Source organism: Cryptomeria japonica, chromosome 10 (assembly GCF_030272615.1).
Source record: "Cryptomeria japonica chromosome 10, Sugi_1.0, whole genome shotgun sequence".
In the NCBI taxonomy this organism is placed as follows: domain Eukaryota; kingdom Viridiplantae; phylum Streptophyta; class Pinopsida; order Cupressales; family Cupressaceae; genus Cryptomeria; species Cryptomeria japonica.
In genome coordinates this window covers 591,991,943-592,014,191 of record NC_081414.1, presented here as the reverse complement: position 1 = coordinate 592,014,191, position 22,249 = coordinate 591,991,943, and the positions used below count along the sequence as shown (strand labels likewise).

The window sequence follows — 22,249 nt, the reverse complement described above, 5'->3', positions numbered from 1 at the left end:
GTACCATTAACAATGGATATAATGTAAATTTTATTGTTGAGAATTTAGGATATATTAAATATTTAATCTTTTAATTGGTAAATATTTTTTCTCTAAAGCGATGAATTAGTGAGGTCACAAATCGTGGACCTCATCCCCACCCGAATGGGGTTTGAACCATTGTCCCAAGAACAACAACACTGCATTGAAAGCATTACACCTTGAAAATATTGACAAATGTAGGATATATTATTAATAGTAATGCAAATACTTTATTTCTTTGTCAAGATTACTTGTATTACATATAAGTTCTCATTAATACTATAGGTTGCTACACATGCTAGTTGCCCCTTTTACCTACATAACTTATATTACAAATGAATCCTTATTGCAATATATAAGAAGTGACCAAATAGGCACAGATTGAAGTGCTATCTATACTAACTAGTAAATATTTTCCACATAGCAGGTGAAGATATAGTAAATCATGGGCAGGTAGGCAACCTCAATGATGGAATGGCGAGAATATCATGTTTTCTAGGTAAGGAGGCTCCATTGCATTCACTCATATCTAATTCCCCCTCGACTCCCCAATCGAAGCAATGCACTAGTTGAGCTATGGTAAAAGTCATCATGGAAAAGGACATGCTAATCCCGGGGCATGCCCTCCTTCCTGCACCGAAGGGAACCACATCAAAATACTCCTTCCCTTTAATAAAATCAATATCTCTACCCATAAACCTTTCAGGCAAGAATTCCAATGGATCCTTCCACACTTTGGGATCTCTTCCCAAAGCCCAACTGTTGACAAAAGCCCTGCTCTTCTTAGGAATGAAGTACCCATCAATAGTACAATCTTCTGTTGACTTGTGTGGGATTAGCAACGGCAGCGCCGGATATAATCTTACTGTCTCATTCACCACACACAAAAGATATTCCATACCTTTGAGTTCACTTTCTTGTACGACCCTCTCTTTGCCTACTATGGCTTCAACTTCCGCTTGCAATTTCTTCAGCACATGAGGATTTTGGATCAACGAGCTCATCGTCCACTCCATTGTAGTGGACGTCGTTTCCATTCCACCCGCAAAAACATTCTGTAAAAAGTTAAATATTAAGAACATTTACAATGGATTCACTCTACAATGACATGCGCGTGTTAACAAAAATTCCTATCTTTTATCTTAAATAAATAAATTAACACTATATATGTTACTACTAACATACATATCTTAAATACACCTATCTAAACGATATGTAGAGATATCAATCTCAAAACATCTATTTATTCTTCTTAATAATTAAATAAATGTTTCTAATTAATTTAAAGAACTACACTCTGAAGCACTATACTTACAAATACAATGGCCTTAATGTGATCATCTGTGATAGTGACGGAATCGGCGGCCTGCATATCCAACAGAGCATCAATGACATCCTTTGAATTGGGCTGCTGCTGCTGATTCCCCAAGCTTGAGCTTCTCCTTTGTCTGTGCTGTTCTATTATTTTTGTCATCATTTCGTCGAAAGACTTGTTTACAGTCTTCATTCGTCGCTTGACACCTTGCAAATCGAGCCAGTCAAGCCAGGGAATAAAGTTTCCAATGTTGAATACTCCCACAGCCATTGAGGCCTCTAATAACAATTCCTTAATTTTCTCGCCATTGCTATCCAAACCCTGATCCTCAGATGTGGTGCCATAAAGGATTCTCAGTATTTGCGAACTTACAAGGGATGCGATTATCTGGCTAAGATTGACGGCAACTGTTCCATGGCGGCTCTTCTCCCACACTGATCGGACGGCCAGAGACACCGCTTCCTCTCGCATTGATCTCATGGACTCGATTCTTTTGGCATTCAACAATTCCACCATGAAGAGTTTCTTCATCTGTCTCCAATAAGGCCCGTATGGAGTGAATCCCACGTCCTTGAAGTCATAGAAGAATTACTTTGCTGCAGCAGTTGCAGGTCGGCCCGCAAAGATTAGATCATTAGTTTTCAAAACTTCTTTCGCCATCTCAGGAGAAGAAATCACAATTACAGTAACAGAACCCATTTTCAGGGATGCAATTGGTCCATATTTCTTAGAAATGTCATAAAAGCTACGGTGGATGAGCTCTCCCATCTGCAGGAGATTTCCCACGATAGGCCAGGGAAATGGGCCTGGGGGCAATCTTCTTCTCTGCCTACTAAGCATGTAGAAAATCAACAACATCACTACAATTGCAACAGCAAAGGTGATTGGAGCTTCACCTCTGCCTACAAATAAGCTCTGAAACGACATGATGAAAATACCCACTAGCTAGTTCGCTATGCTGTATTGAGCCTCACGCCACGCCCTATATATTAGTGTCCAAATCTCAGAATTTAGTCGTGCTAACAATCGCACGAGCCGTTTGAACGAGTGAATAAGGAAATATATTGATCTTTGGGGAAGCGGATGTTTCGCGTGGTAAGTAAATTAGAAAACTCCTGCTAGTCGGCGCACGAGCCGTTTGAACGAGTGAATAATTTTAAAATTCATCTTTCACATTATGAAAATCTACTATTGATCTATCGTTATTCTTAGGGTGATGTGGCTATTCTTGGGTGATGATTACATAATGTGACGTTTTTCATAAGGATGTGGTTATTCTTGGAGTGATGATCACATAATGTGACATTCTTCATAAATATATAGCTATTCATATGTCATTTAGTTCAAAATCTACTATTGATCTATCGTTATTCTTAGAGTGATGTGGGTGATGTGGCTATTCTTGGGGTGATGATTACATAATGTGACGTTCTCCATAAAGATGTGCCTATTCTTGCGGTGATGATCACAGAATGTGACGTTCTCCATAGAGATATAGCTATTCATCTGTCACTTAGTTCAATTTAATTTTTTATTATTGGTCAAAATCTATATTGCTCTTTGGTTATTCTTAGACATGCTATTAAAAAATATGATGTTTAATGAGTGTTATATTATATTCATTAAAGAATATTATGAAGAAATTTGTTAGGATGATATAGCTATTCACATGTTAGTTCATTCAATTTAATTTTTTATTATTAGTCAAAATTTACATTTGATCTTTGGCTATTCTTAAACATTTTATTCAAGGGTATGATGTCTAATGAGTGTTATATTATACTCTAAGTCATATTAAAGAGTATTATAAAGAAATTTGTTAGGAAGATATAGCTATTCACATGCCGTTTTGTTCAATTTATTTTTTGATTACTAGTCAAAATCTAAATTTGATCTTTGCCTATTCTTAAACATGTTATTCGAGGGTATGATGTTTAATGAGTGTTATATTATACTCTGAGTCATATTAAACAGTATTATAAAGAAATTTGTTAGGATGATATAGTGATTCACATGTCAATTGGTTCAAGTTAATTTTTCATTATTCATCAAAATCTACAATTGATCTTTGCCCATTCTTAAACATGATATTCAAAGGTATAATGTTTAATGAGTCTTTTTTATTATGATAAGTGGGTTCTATAGGGGCCCAAAACCCAAATCCATCAAAACATAAACAGAGTTAAACCAAAGTGTAAACAACCGCTAAACAACAATAGGAATAGGGGAAACACCTTGCAAAGTCTAGCAAACAGAAAACAAAATGATAGCATAAAACACAAGCCAAAAACAACTAGTTGAGAGCTTTCATGAGCTCAACATTCTTCTGGATCATCTTGTTGTTGATCTTCTGAAGCTCTTCCATGATAAATCTCGAACTGCCTCTTTCTTGGTTTTTGCTCTAGTCTTAGTAGAGGGCCCCATAGAGATCTACATATCCTAGTTCTTCTTGTCCACATTGACATTTGAGGATAGATTGGATCTAGCCGATTGAGCTTTCTGAATGGCAATTTTCTCGTTAACTCTTTTTGAGTCCTTCAACACTATTAAACATTGCCTCTTTACTAATCTCCACCAAACCCTTGAGTTTTCCCTTTGAATCTTGTATATCATTCTCCATCTTGTCAATCCTAGCCTCATGCTCTGTTTTCATAACCTTGATATCTTCTGTAATTTTTAGATACAGATTCAGGAATTTGTCAGTTTTAACAAGTGTTGGATTCTTAGTGAAAGAGTCTATAATGTCCTTGATACCTTTTTTTAGAAAATTAATTTTGTCAAAACCCTAGCGGAAACATTTCTCCTAATTAGAAAATGAATTACCTAGTAGCCTGTCAACATCCATTTCATCACTTTTAAGCTCCTTGGGATCCACAATAAGGGGAATGTCATCCTAAGTCTCCGCTCTTTTCCCAATTTTTTTCTTTTTTAGATTTTGTAGGCCCAAATTTTGGGGTTAAGAAAGAGGGGTTTTCAACTTTTTTGCTGCCCATCTAGGTGGGTTTTTTCTTTTCCTGCTACTAGTATTTTCGAGCATGGGATATTGAAGGGGGCCCTCATCCTCTGAGGACTTCTATTGAGTCATCTGACACATTGATGTCATTCCAATCCATGACCATCCTGCCCCCCTCCTCACCAAAATCAGTATCTGAAACATTATACACATCCTAGTCGGCTAAGAGTTTGGGGGTTCTAAAAGTAGGGGAGGGATTAACCTCATGAGCCTTAGCATACTTCATAATTAGGAGGATTAACCCCTCATGCAAAACCAGATTTTCCTCATTCTCAAAATGCTTGTGAATGGTATACTCAAGAGATGACGGTAAATAAAATGGTATGATTCAGAATATTGAAATGATAAGTAAAAATACTAGAAAAGCAGCCATCTAGGGTTATGTACCTCATAATGAACCTATTGGTAAATGCACACTCCAATGAGAAATTGTAGGTGATTGAAGGTCTTGTCATTGATGGCAACCTTGCAATCATATGATACCGGCAATGGAAAACTCTACACTGGCACACAGAACACCGACAATGAAAGGAAGGATACTGACACCCTGGCGGACAGGAATTTTGTTTAAAATGTATTTTGTAATTAATTGTAAAATCATTGTAAGTCGACATGGCGAGTTGTAATATGACTCATATATGTATGAGATCATTTTGTAATAGGAAATATGTGTGATAGGATGCGAGATAAGCAAACCTACTATGCAAATTATAGGTTAAGGGTTTATGTATATAGCAGAGCTTAAACCAGTACTGGATCTGGCATAGCAGATGCTAATCATAAGTAGTACAAGACATTGGATTAATATGATCCATTTTTGTAAGTCAGTGTGACCTCTTTTGTAATTGAGCAGTGAGCTCTAGGCACTTGGCCTTCCTACATGTGCAAGCCCCTATTGTAAGAGTAATATTCCCTTATTGGCCAGTAAGTGAATATTATGGGTCACAAATCCCATCGAGGTTTTTCCCACACCGGGTTTCCTTGTTAAAATATTGTGCTATGGTGTTCTTCTCATGTGGTTGTTGTTATTCTTGTTTACTACATTATTTCTTGTTTACCAGTACACTGTTTTAATATGTTTTTCATGTTTTAAGTCAAATAAATTTATTAACTGGTTAGATACTGATTCACCCCCGCCTCGCAGTATATTTGGGAATCCTAACAATTGGTATCAGAGCATCGTCCTCTATTTTCAGAAACCTAACAGCTTGAGGAAGATCTTATAATCGGTAGAGATGGAAAACTTGAGAGAACAATTGAAAACACCTCTTTCAGACTATGATGCAGAAAAGGTTAAAAATATCAAACTTGAAGATGATCTAAAGGCCTGCTCGGGATATCATTCAAACACTTCAATAAAATCTTACCATTGCAAGAAATAAGAGAAGAGAACTTTGTGAAAAGATGCAGAATGAGAACCATGAAAAGGAGACTCTTAATGATCTGGTAAACAAGCTAAGACAAGAGATCAGTACAACACAGAATGAGATGCAGGATATGACTATGAGATTTTGTAAAGAAATTGAAAATAGAAAGAAGAATGAAGAGGACTTGGTTAGAAGACTAAATGATGCTGGAAATGAAAACACAAGACTCAGTCATGAAAATGATATGTTGAAGACAGATCTAATGCACACACAAAATGACATAACTGAACTCATAAGACAGAAAGGAATCTTGGAGAGTGAACTGACTGCTGCAAATCATCACAAGGAAAAATTCAAGAAAAGTTCAGAAGAACTTGGTGACATGCCGAAAAATTAGAAACCTAATGGTGATACAAATGGCCTTGGCTTTGAAGTTGGTTAAAGCTCCGGTACTGCAAACAATCATGATCATAGCAAACTGGTAAGACAACCTACTGCTTACAATTTTAATGGCAAATGCTTTAACTATAACAAGTATGGTCATAGAGAAAATCAGTGTAGATCTAGAAATTATCAGAACACTAATACACCCACCGGTCAATGTTCTAAATGCAACAAAGCTGGTCATAATTTAGAAAATTGTAGAATAAATGTGAGATGTTATGTTTGTGGAAGATTTGGGCACTTATCTAATCAATGCAGAACACATACTGACATAGGATATGGGAAAGCTATTCAGAAGAACAATGTGACTTGTTATGCCTATAACAAGATTGGACATATTGCTAAATTTTGTAGAAGTAAGGCATCATCGGCAACTAACAAAGGTCCTAGTTTGAAAGATAAAGAAAAAGTTGAAGAGGTAAAGCAAGAATTCTCAAAACAATGGATCAAAAAGTCAGATCAGAATGTTGATATGATTACTCCTCCACCAGCAGAATAGAGTAACACTCCACCGACAGGAGACTCTTCATCTAACTGAAGAAAATTATTTTGGGGGTTTAGCAACAAAATAAAAAACATGCTATTATTCCCTCAGTTGATGGTGAGAAGTTGAAATTACTTCTATACTGCCAGATGACTTAAGTTGTGACTTACTCGACAAGCATTAAATGTGGTAGTTGGCAAAAATAACATTATAAAGAAAGTGTTTTGGCTCCTTTTTCATTCATCGAGCATTCAAATCTTTGAGAGTGTGAAAATTCCTGAGTGAAGGTACTCCAAGCAAAGAAGTGAAGAAATCCATCAAATCATTCATCCTTAAGGCAGATTGAGGTATTTATAGCTATGGCATCTTGATCCACTCCTGAGTTTATTGAAAACCCTACTATTGTTGAAGTTGTTAAGTGACCTAGACCCGTTTTTCAGCTAGTTCCCGAAATTGCTAAGAAAGATGATAGCATAGGTGCATTCTCTCAAATCCCTAAAGGAGTAGTATATGTTGAAGACCCTAGAATGTATATAAATTGTCATATTGATGAACTAGGTGATGATGAAATTAAAATATGTAAGAGACTGTAATTTGTGATGAATCCGAAAATGTCAAACCTAAACATAAGATAGTAGAAACCCTAGGTTTCACTGAAATACTTAGTATGCCAGATTTCCCCAAGGATATCATAAGGATTGTGTTAAGCAAAGTATATGGTGAATTTTTCTAGTTAGACTCTATTCATAAAATCACAAAAGAAGCAGTAAAAGTTGTAACAGGGTTACCCCCCACAGGCAACAGACCTAATAAAACTAAGGTCTCAAATGACTTAGTGACAAACCTAACCGGTGCAACATTTGATAAGAGATTTCTAAGGGTAAAGGATGTGAAGGATACAAATATCAGATTTATCAGTATGATCTTAGGTTATAAGGCTATACATGCAAATAGGTTAAACTCAATTTCTAGCCTATGCATTAAGAGTGCCTATGATATGGTAAATGATAATGCAAGAATAGACATATGTGAATGGCTCAAAGATGAGTTGATTGACAATTTGGGTAAGATCAAAAGAGACAAGAAAGGGACATTCAGATTTGGAGACTACTTGTTTGTCTGATGCTATACATAACCAAACAAGTACCCGATATTGGTGCTAGAGATTTTGGATTTGATATACCGGTAGGAAAACAACTATCAGAACTATTGAACAATATGGGAGAGAACAGGGAGAAAAACATAAATGAGCATTTTCAAGCATTTAAGGCTCGAATGAAGACCAGATTAAGACTATCACAAGCTATTGTGGATAAGTATCAAAAGGAAATCTGTTTTGTAATCAAGAAAGATGAAATTTGGATGGAGGCAGTTATCTCGAGAACCATCTGAGTAACTGAAATGGGCTATGAGATAGATGATAACATCATAGAAACTTATGCAAAAGGCCTCCTTGAAGCTCCTAAGGAACCGGAAGAGAAAGTATTTGGTAGTGCAGAAACAATTGAGAGCACTATACAATCAAGGAAAAGAGTTAAGAAGGTAGAAACAATCATTAGAAAAGGAAATCAAGGAAGATGTGCTAAAACAAACTGGTATAACTGAAAGTGAGTTGGAAGCACTTCAACAGGAAACTCACCTTTCAGCAGTTGGAAATTCTTCAGAAAGTGACATACTTGTTGTATTCAAGAGAGTTGAGAGGAAAAGAAAACCTTCACCGGCACCTTCTCCTACACCAAAAAAGACAAGATAGAAGCAATAGGCAGTAAGGCCTCCGGCAAAGAAGATGACTCCTAAGAAGAAGGTGAAACAAACTATTGCCCCCATTGACAAACTTCTTAGTGAAATTACAGAGGATGGTAAGCTGAAGAATATCAATAAAATGTACAATACACTATCAGCTGATGATAAGGAAAGCATAGAGAATAGTGTAATTCTACACTTAGATATATACAAGAAATTTTTGATGCAAATTGTTGATGAAATTCCAAATGACTTGTATAGGAGATTAGAAGCTAGAAGATTATCTATTGTTGAACTAGATAAAAAGATTAAGATTGAAAAATTACTAGCAGTGCATCCAGTTAACTCACCTAACGAAATAGACAAATTAATCAATGAAGCTAACCAAACAGTATTCTCTACTACTCATCAGTATGTAGCATTAATGGCTAGCAGAGTAACTAGAGTTTCTGAGGAAACTATTGATGGATGGGATATTTTCTTTGTGGAGAAAGAAAAAGAGGAAGAATTACTCAGACCTAAAACTATCAAAGTATATCAAAAGGATAGAGACAAGGGTAAAGGCAAGGTAGGTGGACCACCAAGTTAAAAATAACTGACAATATGCCCCCACCTCCTTCAGATACTCCACCGGTAGACACTACTACAAATCAACCAGCCACTGAGAGTATGGAGACTCCAGTAGAAGATACAAACCCTGAATCATAAATTTTGTATACCGTAAATGTAGATACTTAGAAAGTCAATGTCGTGGTTGATAGAGAGACCATTGAGGATAAGAAGAAATATGTGACCACTAAGTCATTGGCTGCAGAGGTTGAGTTAAACATAGAAAAACCTACACAGGCAGAGCAATCGGCAAAGGATACCACTGAGAAACTGGTAGATATAATAGACAAACCATCTAAAGAACCGGCTAAGGAAAGTTCAGAGGTGCAAACTCAGGAACAGGCAACTGAAAGCTTAGAGAAATCGTCTGAGACACAATTGGAGAAACCTAAACTGGTATAAGTTGAACCACAGGTACAGACCGAGATAGTGCCACCCTACCAATCTAAAAAGCCTAAACCTTTGTTTGTGAAAATGCAAACATAGACAGACCTACCAGAGGTCAAACAAAGCAAGGAAATAACTACAACCGGTAGCATGGCTATTGTAAAAACTATTGGACAAACATCTGATACAGCTATGACAGAATTCAGACCTACAAATGTAACTGAGGTCTTATTAGATTCAATAATAAAGATGATACTATACCATTTCTTAAATTGATAGCACCAAAGTGCAGTGTTGAGAATAAAGATTCTTTAGGTCAACTAGACACATTGTCTAGGTTTATCACCGACAACCTAGTAACTGTTGGTCAAATAAATGAGGATACATTTAAGGAGAGAATGATAAAATAGAAAGAGAAATTATTTGAGGATATTGTAAAGAAAAAAAAGGAAGAAATGGATACCCTTTTACTGGAACTTGGGTAAATAAACTATGACTTCAAGAAACTGTACAGGGATACTTGCAAAACAAATGTCTTAATAGAGGATCTTGACAAAGAGATCAACAAAGCTCAAGAGAAGATAAATAATACTACTAACAATTTTATTGGAACATCAGATTCATTTTTGGAATTAGAAAAGAAAATTGCAGAGAAGGAAGAGAAAATCAAGAAACTCGAGAAAGAGAAATAGGGAATAAAGGATAAGGCAAAGAACTTAAAATGCAGACTTAGCCCAATACTAGAGTATCTTATTTCTTTGAGAAAACAAATATCTAAGGCTTTGGTTCCCAGACAGAAGACATCGGAAGAGAAAATGCACATACTCACCGGTACAGTGTAGGGAACACAAGAGGCAATAAAAGACTGCAAAACATTCAACAATGGCATAAATTTAGTTTTGATAGATATATTTTAGATTGTAACCCACCGGTTACAAGAATCCAGGCAGGACTCCATGGAGAGCGAATGACAACCTTTATCATTGATGTCAAAGGCAGAGTAGTGGGATGAGAAAAATGGTTAGAAGGAAGGGACTTCATCTACTCAAGGGGAGCATACAGTTTTGAGCATACAATTTTGGAAAGACATTTTTTTCAGACTATTTTTGGATATCATTTTGGACACTTTTGATTTTTCTCATGAGTGTTGCCATCAATGCCAAAGGGGGAGATTGTTGGCAAATGCACAATCCAATGAGAAATTGTAGGTGATTGAAGGTCTTGTCATTGATGGAAACCTTGCAATCATATGATACCGACAACGACAAACTCTACATCAACAAGAATTTTGTTTATAATGTATTTTGTAATTAATTGTAAAATCATTGTAACCCGACATGGTGAGTTGTAATATGAATCATATATGTATGAGATCATTTTGTAATAGCAAATATGTGTGATAGGATGCGAGATAAGCAGACCTACTATGTGAATTATAGGTTAAGGGTTTATGTATGTAGCAGAGCTTAAACTGGTACTGGATCTAGCATAGCAGATGCTAATCTGAAGTAGTACAAGACATTGGATTAATATAATCCATTTTTGTAAGTTAGTGTGAGTTCTATTGTAATTGAGCAGTGAGCTCTAGGAACTTGGCCTTCCTACATGTGTAGGCCCCTATTGTAAGAGTAATATTCCCTTATTGGCCAATAAGCGAATATTATGGGTCACAAATCCCACTGAGGATTTTCCCACACCGGGTTTGCTCATTAAAATACTGTGTTATGGTGTGCTTCTCATGTGGTTGTATTTATTCTTGTTTACTACATTATTTCTTGTTTACCAGTATACAATTTTAATATGCTTTTCATGTTTTAAGTCAAGTAAATTTATTAACCGATTAGATACTGATTCACCCCCCCTCTCAGTATCTTTGGGAATCCTAACAGAACTCTACCATATCCACCCAAAGCTTTAGAAGATCCTTTCGGTTGTGGCCTCCATTTGGGTTCTTCCCGACTCTGCTTCTCTTTCTCTTTTTGTCATAGAAAATTGATAGGGCTTCTTTCGAGTTTTACCTTTCTCTGTAGAATTTTTTCCCTTCCATACTTAGCCCTGTAATATCAGCTATGAAGGATTCATCTATCCTAAAAACAACACCATACACACTTAGCACCACATTGTTCTAGTCTTTAACAATCATTTCTTTGAGCTTGTGGTTTTGGTCATTGAGTCTTCTTACATATGGTTTCATATTACCAACCACAACTTCTATCCAAAGCTCTTTATTTCTCTCCCATAGGTCACATGACAACGGTTCCATTATGTTCTTCTCTCCATCCATATAATTGTTACCTCTACAAATTTTAGCAATTACACTAAAGCCAAGCTTCAACCAGGTGATAAAAAACTAGGCCCACAGGAATAGTTTGGAAGGTCGCCTCCACTTCTTTCTAGGAATGGATTTACAAATGTGAAAAGTTGTCATAATTAATGCTCTATCAGAGAGAAATATTCAACATCCTTTAGTGCCAGTTCACATAAATGAAATGGAAAGGATTCCCCTTCCCACCACCATTTTTCATCATCCCTAGTGACACCAAGATTTTCCACGTGGTGTGCAAGCATATTGCCCTCCCTAAAAAATGAGCGAAATTTGAATTTATTCAAGTTTGGCAATCATTCCAAAGCATTCCTGCATTATATGAATAATCCTCTAGCTAGGGGTTGCCTTTTTAATCAAACAATTTATTATGTTTAGAGAATCACTTTCCAGCTAGACCTTCTTGAACCCTCTTCGAAGAGCCAATTTAAGCCCAATGTATTCAATATTTTCCTTAGCATAATGATTTGTCTATGTCCAATGGTAGTGCCACTATTGAGACAAGCCTACCATTGTGATCACAAGAAACTCTCCCACAACCTGCCGACCCAGGATTTCCTTTGGGTGCCCCATCACCATTAATTTTGATCCATCCTTTGGGAGGAACAATCTAAGAAATGTTGGGTCTGATGTTCTTTGATTTTGTAGTTGGTCTTGATATATCCAAATCAATGTGTCATCTATTTATTATATTCTAATCTATCTTGGAAGTTTAAATAGCATGATCAAGCTTATGGGAAGGACAGGAAGAAATGAAATTCTCCATAATAATGGTTGAATATGACGAGGTACCAAAAAGGTAGGAGATTATTTGTCTCTAAAAATATGCTTATTCCTTTCCTTCCAAATGCCTGAGGCAACATGTGGGAGCATACAATTCCATAAAACCATAAGAGATTGGTTATCTAAGAGGAAGGACCATTGGGACCATCAATCCAGTAAACTATAGGGGAAACACCAATTGACACCCCAAAGATCAAAGATGTGAGTCCAAATCTCCTAGAAAAAGGAACAACACAATTACAAATGTGCAACATCTTCAGAAGATTCCTTGAAAAGAAAACATCGGTTAGGCAAAGACATCCCTCTTCTAGACAATTTATAAATAGAGAGCACTTTATTTTGAACAAAGAGCCAAAAAAAATGTTAACTCCAGGGATTAATAATTTATTCCAGAGACAGGACTAGGATAGGGATGGAGCAAAGGATCTAGATAGAAAAGCAAAAGCATGTGAGATAGAAAAACCTTCAGAAGAAGAGCTCACCCAAACTAGGGAATCCTTGGCAAGGAAGTAAGGAATGCAAATATTCAAGAGGCACTTCTGGAGAGGGAGGAGCAATGGATCCAATCTAGAAGTTTCGATCCACCTGCCATTCCAAATATAATCAAAAATCCAGAGGCCAACCTACTGTTTACACATCTCCATAACATGAGCCGCCCAAATGTAGTCCCTTAAAGGACCATCACCAACCCACCAGTCTTCCCAAAGCTGAATTTTTTGACCATTACCAAGGCACCATTTTGATCCTTTAATAATTAAGGATCTAGTATAAAGAATTTTTCTCCAAAGGCTTGAAGCATCATGAGGAAGATAATGGCCTTCCAGAAAATCTTGAGGAGAGCTAACAAGATGAAGGTACTTGTTGTGCATGATTGAAGTCTATTTATTAAACTCCTTAAGTGATCTCCACAACTGTTTGGCCAACAGGGCAACATTGAAATCATGGATATGTCTGAGGGAAAAACCATCAGGCTTCTTCGGAAGGAAAAATTGATCCCAGGCTACAAGATGAAGGCAATTTTTGGATTTTTTACCTATCCACAAAAAATTCTATTGGATTTTCTCCATCAGGTCAGCAGATTTTGCTGGGATTTTAAAAAGACTCATAGCATAAACTAGGAGATTTTGGAAAGAATCTTTAATCAATTGGAGCTTACTAGCTTGGCTCAGCAGAGAGCCCTTCCAACCAAAAAGTTTGTTCTGGAAGCAATAAATTATATTAGATCAAAAAATATCCAAAGTAACACCCGAGCAGAGAGGGAGCCCCAAATGAGTATCCGAAAGGGAAGCCAACTTACACCCCAAATTTTAATCAATCTCTATATGTCTTTGATTGGGGGTATTTAAGAAAAAGATATATCTTTTGGGGAGACTAATCCTTTGACCAAAATCTTTTTCATAAAGAAAAAGAAGCTACTTCAAAGATTTAGCCTTTGAAACCGAGCTTTCCCCCATCAGCAAAGTATCATCAACAAACTATTGGTGCAAGAAAATTTGGGATTCTGAAGAAGGTCTAACACCTTTGAGCCTCCCAATTCAAGATTCTCTATGAATGATCTTGCTGAGAGCTTCTCCCATAATGATGAACAAAAATGGTGAAATGGGATCCCTTTGTCTAAGCCCTCTAGAAGCCAAAAAAAAACTAGATGGAGAGCCATTGATCAGGACCAAAAATTTTGGAGTTGAGCCATTGATTAGGACCAAAAATTTTGGAGTCGAAAGGTATTGATTAATTAGACGAATAAAGAGGTCACCAAAACCAAAGGAATGAAGCAACCTGATCACAAGTCTCTAGTTAACCCTATCACAGGCCTTTAGCAAATCCAACTTTAGAAAAAAACCAGGTTTTTTATTAACAGAGAAGGAATGGATATTTTTGTGAACTGGAACAATGGAATCCAAGATTTGTCACCCCGACACAAAACTTTTTTGTTTCTTCGAAAATAGAAGAGGAAGAAAATTCTTAAATCTAAGAACCAAAATTTTGGAAAAAATATTATAGATAGAATTGCAAAGACTGATTGGTCTAAATTCCTAAAAGTAGTAGGCATCTAACTTCTTAGGAATCAACACAATGAAATTAGCATTGAGCTCTTTAAGGAGGGACTAAGACCCAACGAATTCATGAGTATCATTAATAACATCCTCCCCTACAATAGTCTAGAAAATATGGAAAAAGAACATAGGAAACCCGTCTGGACCCTGAACTTTATTTCACTCAAAGGGAAAATCTGCTTTCCTAACCTCATCAATAGAGGGGATTCTAGACAACTCATTTCTCATGTCCTGAAAGATACTAGCTATGATATCATTAAGGATCTCTTCATGTGCCTCCAAGTCAAGAGGACCGTCATCAGCAAAAGGTTAGAGAAGTATCAAATAGCTTCAGGAGGAGACCCGGAACTTTATTTCACTCAAATGAAAAAACTACTTTCCTAACCTCATCAACAGAGGGGATTCTAGACAACTCATTTCTCATGTCCTGAAAGATACTAGCTAGGATCTCATTAAGGATCTCTTTATGTGCCTCTAAGTCAAGAGGACCGTCATTAGAAAAAGGTCAGAGAAGTATCGAATAGCTTTAAAACACATGTCCTCCTACTTATCAATCCATTGATTATTGATGGAGATCCTCTTTATTATATTAGAAGCTCTATGCTTGAGAGGAGTCATATGAAAAAATTTGGTATTTTGATCATCATTCTTGAGCCAAATGGCTCTGGATATTTGTTTCCAATACTCCTCTTTAGGGATAATATCATGTAGTTTAGAAAGGAGTTCCACTTCTTTGTCCATAATATTAGGGTACTACCCTTGGATTTGATTTTCTCATTGAATATCATCAAGCTCCCTTTTTAAAGATTCTTTCAACTAGAAGATGTTGCCAAATGAGGACTTATTCCATTTTTAGACATTAGCTTTAACATTAGCCAATTTCTTAGTAACTCTATAGATAGCAGTTCCATGGACATTAATATCCCACCATTAAGCAATATTATCATTAAAATCTAGATTGTGGGTCCACATTTTTTCAAATATAAAAGGAAAAGCCTTTCTCCTACTAAGGGAAGATATATTCATTACAATTGGGAAGTGATCAAAACCAATCCTAGACATAGAAGATAAATTACAAGAAAAATCCATTAGTCAATCAAGGGAAATGAGAACCCTGTCAATTCTTGGATAAGATTCAAACCACTATGCTTGTTGGACCACGTGAACTTGGAACCACTAAGCTCTAGATCTAGCAAACCTAGAGCATTAATGAGATCTAAAATATCTTTCTTACTTTCTTTAGAAATTGGCGCCCCACCTTTCTTTTCCAAACTAGATATGGGATAGTTAAAATCTCCCATCAAAATCCATTTCTCATTACAGAAAAGTTGTCTAGAGTTAACGAAAGAATTTGAAAGAATCTTCCTAGAATTCTTGTTATTAGGAGCATAAATATTGGATATAATACAAGATGACCCATCCAAAAGATTGGTGATTCTACTAGAAATATGATTCGGACTGGAAACAATAGCTAAGCCTTGAATCACCCTAGGATTCCAAAAAGTAGTGATTCCTCCAGACACTTCGTCTGCATCAAAATAGTGAACACCACAATCCTTGAAGACAACCAACTTCATCTTTACAAGTTTTTTTATATAGAATTTTTGTTTCCTCTATAAGGCAAATTTTAGGTCTATGATCTCGAATTAGATTAGATAGGAGATCATGATTATGGGGATGCTTCAACCCCCTTATATTCCATGAAACAGTCTTCATTTAGAGTGACTAGGGGAACCAATCCCCATGTCTTGAAGAGTCCTCTAAGAGCCATCAACAATCATTGCCTTACATTTCTTCTCTCCACTAAAGAGATTTGGAGGTCTTCCTACCCCTCTTGGTTCTAAGAAACAATCTTCTCTATGCCTATTCCTAGTCTTAACACCAAAAGACCCCAGCACCAACCCAGAGTTTGAAGAAGAAGGAGACTACATCATCGAGTCCTAGATTTGAATTCAATAAATGGATTAGGATCTTTAGCCACCGTGACAATATCTGAAGGGGAATTTGGGTGTGAACCTTCAGTAGAGGAAGTTTCTAGACTATCCATCTTTTTCTGAGACAAACCCCTATCCACAATCAAGTTCAGGTTTTTCTCTTCAGATATAAGGGGAGTAGAGGAACCCAAAATCATCATCTTTTCCTCAGAAGAGCAGTATTTAATGACTTCCTCCTAAATAGGAAATTTAATGAGAGGAGCCACAAATGAATTGACCTTCAGATCAATAACAATCTTATCCCCTTTCAAAAGTTGACAGTCGTAGCTTTGGATATCAGGAGCTACAAACCCTTGAAGCTGTGAATATTTCTGCTCAAGCACAAGAGGATTTTCCATAGGAGAAGCTGAGTCAAAAAAAAATTTCCTCCAGAATTTTTTAGATAGTTGCTTAGCAAGCCAATCCATAGCCCAATGTCCAACCTTCTTACAGTGGAAGCAAGCAAAATGAACAAATTCATATTCCACCATTTGAACCCATTTTCTAAGCTTCAAGCTAAAAGTTATTTCTTGGGGAAGGTCCATAGATTGTTTAATATTCACACAAATCTGAGCATAGACCAGTCTTCGTGTAACCACCATCATGGGGTCCAAAGATAGCAGCTCACCAAAACAAGCAGCCAATCGACAAAAGATTTCCTCATCCCAGTATTCCAAGGGAAGAACTGGCAGCTAGACCCAAATTGGGGCCTCATTGCACTCCTAGTCCTTTGGGTTGAAACCAGACTCTGACTTCTTCAAATCCAAAGGGGACTTACCCAGCATCCATGCACCTCTTGCTAAAACTAATTTTAAATCCTCATTACAGTTAAAGGAGAATTAAAAAAAAACATTTTCCATTGCAATGACTTCAACTTGTTCCTTTCCTTTCCATTTTCATGCAACCCAAGCTCGAACTATCTCAATATTGGGCCTTGGCCCCACAAATTTTCCCACCAAGATAGATGCCATATTGGCCAGGTTTTTGTCCATAATGCAGTCCAGAATAGAAATAGAGCACAAACTAGAAACAAGATCTGCATTGTGCGAGATAGGAGAAACCGACTTACCTTCTTGAGCATGTATCAAATAAAACTAAGCATTTCTTATTGTAGTCAGAGGTAAAATAAGAGTCCAAACAACTGGTAGATTCATTGAGATCCCTAGATACATGCGAGCCACTATGTATCCACTGATACTACTAGTCAAAGAATCATTGTGGAACTTTGGAATGCATACAGTACAACCATCCCAAGTCTCGATGCTACCTCCATCATCTTTACTATTTGCATCCTCTTTCCCCAAGACATTGGTTGTGCTTCCTATTCCATTTTAGCCCTCACTACACTTTCCCACCTACTACACATTCAAAACTTCATCTACCATTTCCTTAGTTAAATTAGTGTTATATTATACTCTAAGTCATATTAAACAGTATTATAAATAAATTTATAAGGATGATATAGCCATTCACATGTCAATTGGTTAAATTTAATTTTTTATTATTGGTCAAAATCTACATTTTATCTTTGCCTATACTTAGATATGGTATTCAAAGGTATTATGTTTAACGTGTGTTATATTATACTCCAAGTCCTATTAAATAGTATTATAAAGAAATTTGTTAGGATGATATAGCGATTCACATGTCAATTGGTTCAATTTAATTTTTCAGTATTGGTGAAAATCTACATTTGATTTTTCCCTATTCTTAGACATGTTATTCAAGGGTATGATTTTTAATGAGTGTTCTATTACACTCCAATTCATATATGAGTATTAAGAAGAAATTTGTTAGGATGTTGTAGCTATTCACATGTCAATTCATTTAATTTATTTTTAATAATTGGTCAAAATCTCTATTTGGTCTTTGCCTATTCTTACACATGTTATTCAAGAGTATGATGTTTGATGAGTGTTATATTAAGCTCCAAGTTATATTAAAGAGTATTATAAAGAAATTTGTTAGTATGATATAGCTATTCACATGTCAATTGGTTCAATTTAATTTTTTATTATTGGCCAAAATCTACATTTGATCTTTGGTTATTCTTAGACATGTTATCCAAGGGTATGATGTTTAATGTTTTATATTATACTCCAAGTCATATTAAAGAGTATTATAAAGAAATTTGTTAGGATGACATAGCTATTCACATGTTATTTGGTTTAATTTAATTTTTGATTATTGGTCAAAGTCTATATTTTATCTTTGACAACTCTTAGACATGTTATTCAAGGGTATGATTTTTAATGAGTGTTATATTATACTTCAAGTTATATTAAAGTGTATTATAAAGAAATTTGTTAGGAATGCTTCCCCTTCTTCCTTCTCTCTATCACTTCCTTTTCTAACCACAACATCTACCACATGAAATCCAGAAAAGCAAGTCTATATGACACAAACATGGGTAAAAAAAGAGGAGTTTGGGGGCATCCATATACCCTAATAATGTTGTTTTCTCCCATATAAAACCAGTTAGCAAAGTTGTGAGTGTGACCCTTTTTAGTATCATAAGCTAGTGGCCTCAAAACTCTCCTTATATCCAATGATAGTCTTTCAACTTGATGATTAAGGAAACCAAAAATAATAATGACAAAGGAGTCATAAAACACCTTGTAATCAACATCCTTGCATCTCCTATCCCACAAGTAACACTAGAACTATACCAGTAATCTACTACCATTATCATCCACTACTCCCAATTTTAGCCTTTAGGTGAAAGCTTTCTTGTTAAGGTACATGATCATATAGCACAACAAAGAATAATGGAAAAAGTCATTACTTTTCTTCTCTTTCCAAGCCACCAAATTCTTGTATACTCTCCTCTCAATCTCATATGCAAAATTAAATTCAAAATTTACTTCTGAATTTTGGATCCTCACGGCCATGTATATCAATGATACCAACATTTTGGCTCTAGAATCTTCTCCTAACACTTGACATAAGGAAAAGTAGGTTCTATGAAAGTACATAAGAAAATCATCCACAGGGAAGGGTTCACTACTTGTAATCATTATGGGCTTATTATTTATGCCCCTCCTCCTATAAAACAAGAGCTCATCCTTCTTGAATATTTTATGAAGCCTATTGTTGTCCATTTCAGATTGTTCAAAGTAAACCTTGGTGAGGGCTTGCTTGTTCAACATAAAACAATCATTTATAACAAATTTTTTAACTACCAACAAAGGATTTCCACTAGGCATCCAGATTGTTCTGATCTACCAGAAACTGAATTACCTCGACATCCATAAAAACATTAGGCCCAATCAACTTAGTGATGTCAAGGCTCTATGGGTTTGACAAAGGAATCTTTTCATCTTTGTTTTTATAAAAATACCAGAATAAATTCCTTCCTAATATGGGAATTATGGGATCCCTACAACCCTCCATTTTATCTTTAAACACATTTTTATCTCTTGTGTCTACCGAGCTAGGTAATGCATCTAACAATAATTTTTGCATAGGCATTTTAGCAAGGTTCGACATTCTAGGTGTTATTTTAGAAGTAACTTCCCCTTTTGAACTTTCAATTTCCCTAGGCTCTTCCTTCTTCCTAGGCATTATATCCTATACTCTTTGCTGAAAATTCAAATTTCTTTTACAAATTTGGTAGCTAGAGAGGTAACTAGATACTTACTTGTGACTAATGCACACAATTCTAGCTCATTATTCTTCATTGCAGAGCTCACTTTGTGTAATTATTCAACTTAGAATGCAAAAATTAAGCTAAAACTCTGTTATTAATGGTGAATCCTAAGGCCTTTTCTGTATTTAATTCATTTATGCCATTAACAGCTCTGCCACCCTTTTCAAAACAAATTTATGACATTATTCACATCATACTCAATTTTCCTCGTCTCATTAATCTCTCAATATTGCAAAATTTTGAAATAAATCATGTTTTATCTTTGCGCACTATATTGTAACACTCCTTTTCCCGTTATTTTTACTCTTTGCAATATGATGAGTCCAATTTTAACCATTATAGCTACATCACAACATGGTTTTCCATTACTTGCATCCTCCTTCCGATATAGTGATATTTTATTAAGTTAAATCTAAATCACATCCTCCCGAAACCCTTAGTATCCTTCTTTAGCAAAATAGCAACACACTTTATTTTCTTAGGTAATCACTATATCGTTGTGCCTTTTCTTTATTATAAATCATCTAGGTTGCGATATGGCAATATTATATGGTATTGAATTCTTTCATCACTATTTTGTATATTGCTTAACACAATAGGATATTATAATGGTGGTGAAAGAGGGTGATGAAGAAATCAAGAGGAAAGTTTTTCTCTCCTCAAGAGGAGTGATAGTTTCACAAAAGATTCTCCTTAACCTTTTCACACACATTACATTTAAAAGAGGGGGGAGAATTCACTAGATCCAATCTCAATAGGAAGAGATTGAATGCTAAGTGAATTGACAATGGATTTGGAAAGTAAAAGTAACCCCTCTTTTAGAATGTAAAAGGTTGGATTATGCAATTTAAAACAAGTGTAAAAGAGACAAAGAAATGACTATAAATTGAGATAGAAATGTAGGATAATGTTGTGCACCTAGAATTGGTAGTAAAATGTTGAGATGAAGCTCCCCTTCAAATTTGAGCAAAAGTTCTTGGGAGTGAACGCGGTCCTCCAAAAAATCCACATGTCAAATATGGTTTTTCTGCCTCTGAGAATGGAATCCAAATCTGCAAATACAATTGCGCACCTACAACCTACACACAGAAAAGGGAGGAAATTTCATTGGGATTGGGGGTTTCCCTTCAGGTTAAACCCTGGTTTTGAAATTAACCAAATGATGAAAAATACTTGGAACTAATGAAAGTAATGTTGGTATTTTGGATATTTTGATATGGTTTTGTTATTGATGTCAACACTTGTCAACACTTATCAGCACTTGGAGATTTGGTTTTGTCCACTGGCAAGTCAATGACTTATGCACAGTCACCAGTATTTGATTCACTAGCAGGTTAAATTGTTCACAGGCACTTGAAATAACTTGGAGACTACCTAGTTATGTCGAATACATTATTTGATCACTTGGTTTTGGCGATTTGGTTATAGATTTATTCGGGTTTGCATATTTGTTGTTACCAGCAAATAGGTCCAAGTTATGCACTGACAAATATATCTATTCCAAATCAGCATGACACATTATGGAGATGATTTATTATTATTGTAAATGCATTGAGCCGACATGATGCGTCACATAATGATTTATTTGTAATTCATTTTATTATAATATTCTTTGTAAGCCGACCTACACATTTGGTCTTAGCTTTCGGTATATATGTAAGATCTCATTTGTGCGATTGATAGGTGATTGAAAAAAGATTGCAATAAGGTATATGCGAAAATAAGCAGAGCTATACATGCAAAGATCATTTGAAGATTGAAGGAAGGTTTTGAGAAGTTAATCAGAGCTTAACAAGTACTGAATCCAACATATGGAGATGCTATTTTGAGTAGTACATTATCAATGGATTTAACCATCCAATTGTAGTAAGTGTGACTCCCATTTTGTGTTTGAGCAGTGAGCTCTAGGCAACTGGCCTTTCTGCATGTGCAAACTCCATATTATACACACATATTATTTGTAGTAGTATCATCTGATTGTGGGTAAGGCTTCCCACCATGGTTTTCCCCTTACAGGGTTTCCACGTACAAATATTTGTGTTATGTGTTGTGGATGTTATTGTCTTTTTGTTTCATGCATTAAT

At 35.8% G+C, this 22,249-nt stretch overlaps 1 protein-coding gene across 1 annotated transcript; it reads right to left on the bottom strand.

Moving 5' to 3' along the window:
* Positions 1 to 464: 464 nt before the first annotated feature.
* LOC131859083 (cytochrome P450 750A1-like) lies at positions 465 to 1,867 on the bottom strand. The gene is made up of 2 exons (XM_059212611.1): positions 1,337 to 1,867; positions 465 to 1,076 (listed from the first exon to the last, which is right to left on the bottom strand). The coding sequence occupies exons 1-2, from the start codon at positions 1,865 to 1,867 to the stop codon at positions 465 to 467; spliced, it is 1,143 nt and encodes a 380-aa protein (XP_059068594.1).
* Between the last annotated feature and the right edge of the window lie 20,382 nt (positions 1,868 to 22,249).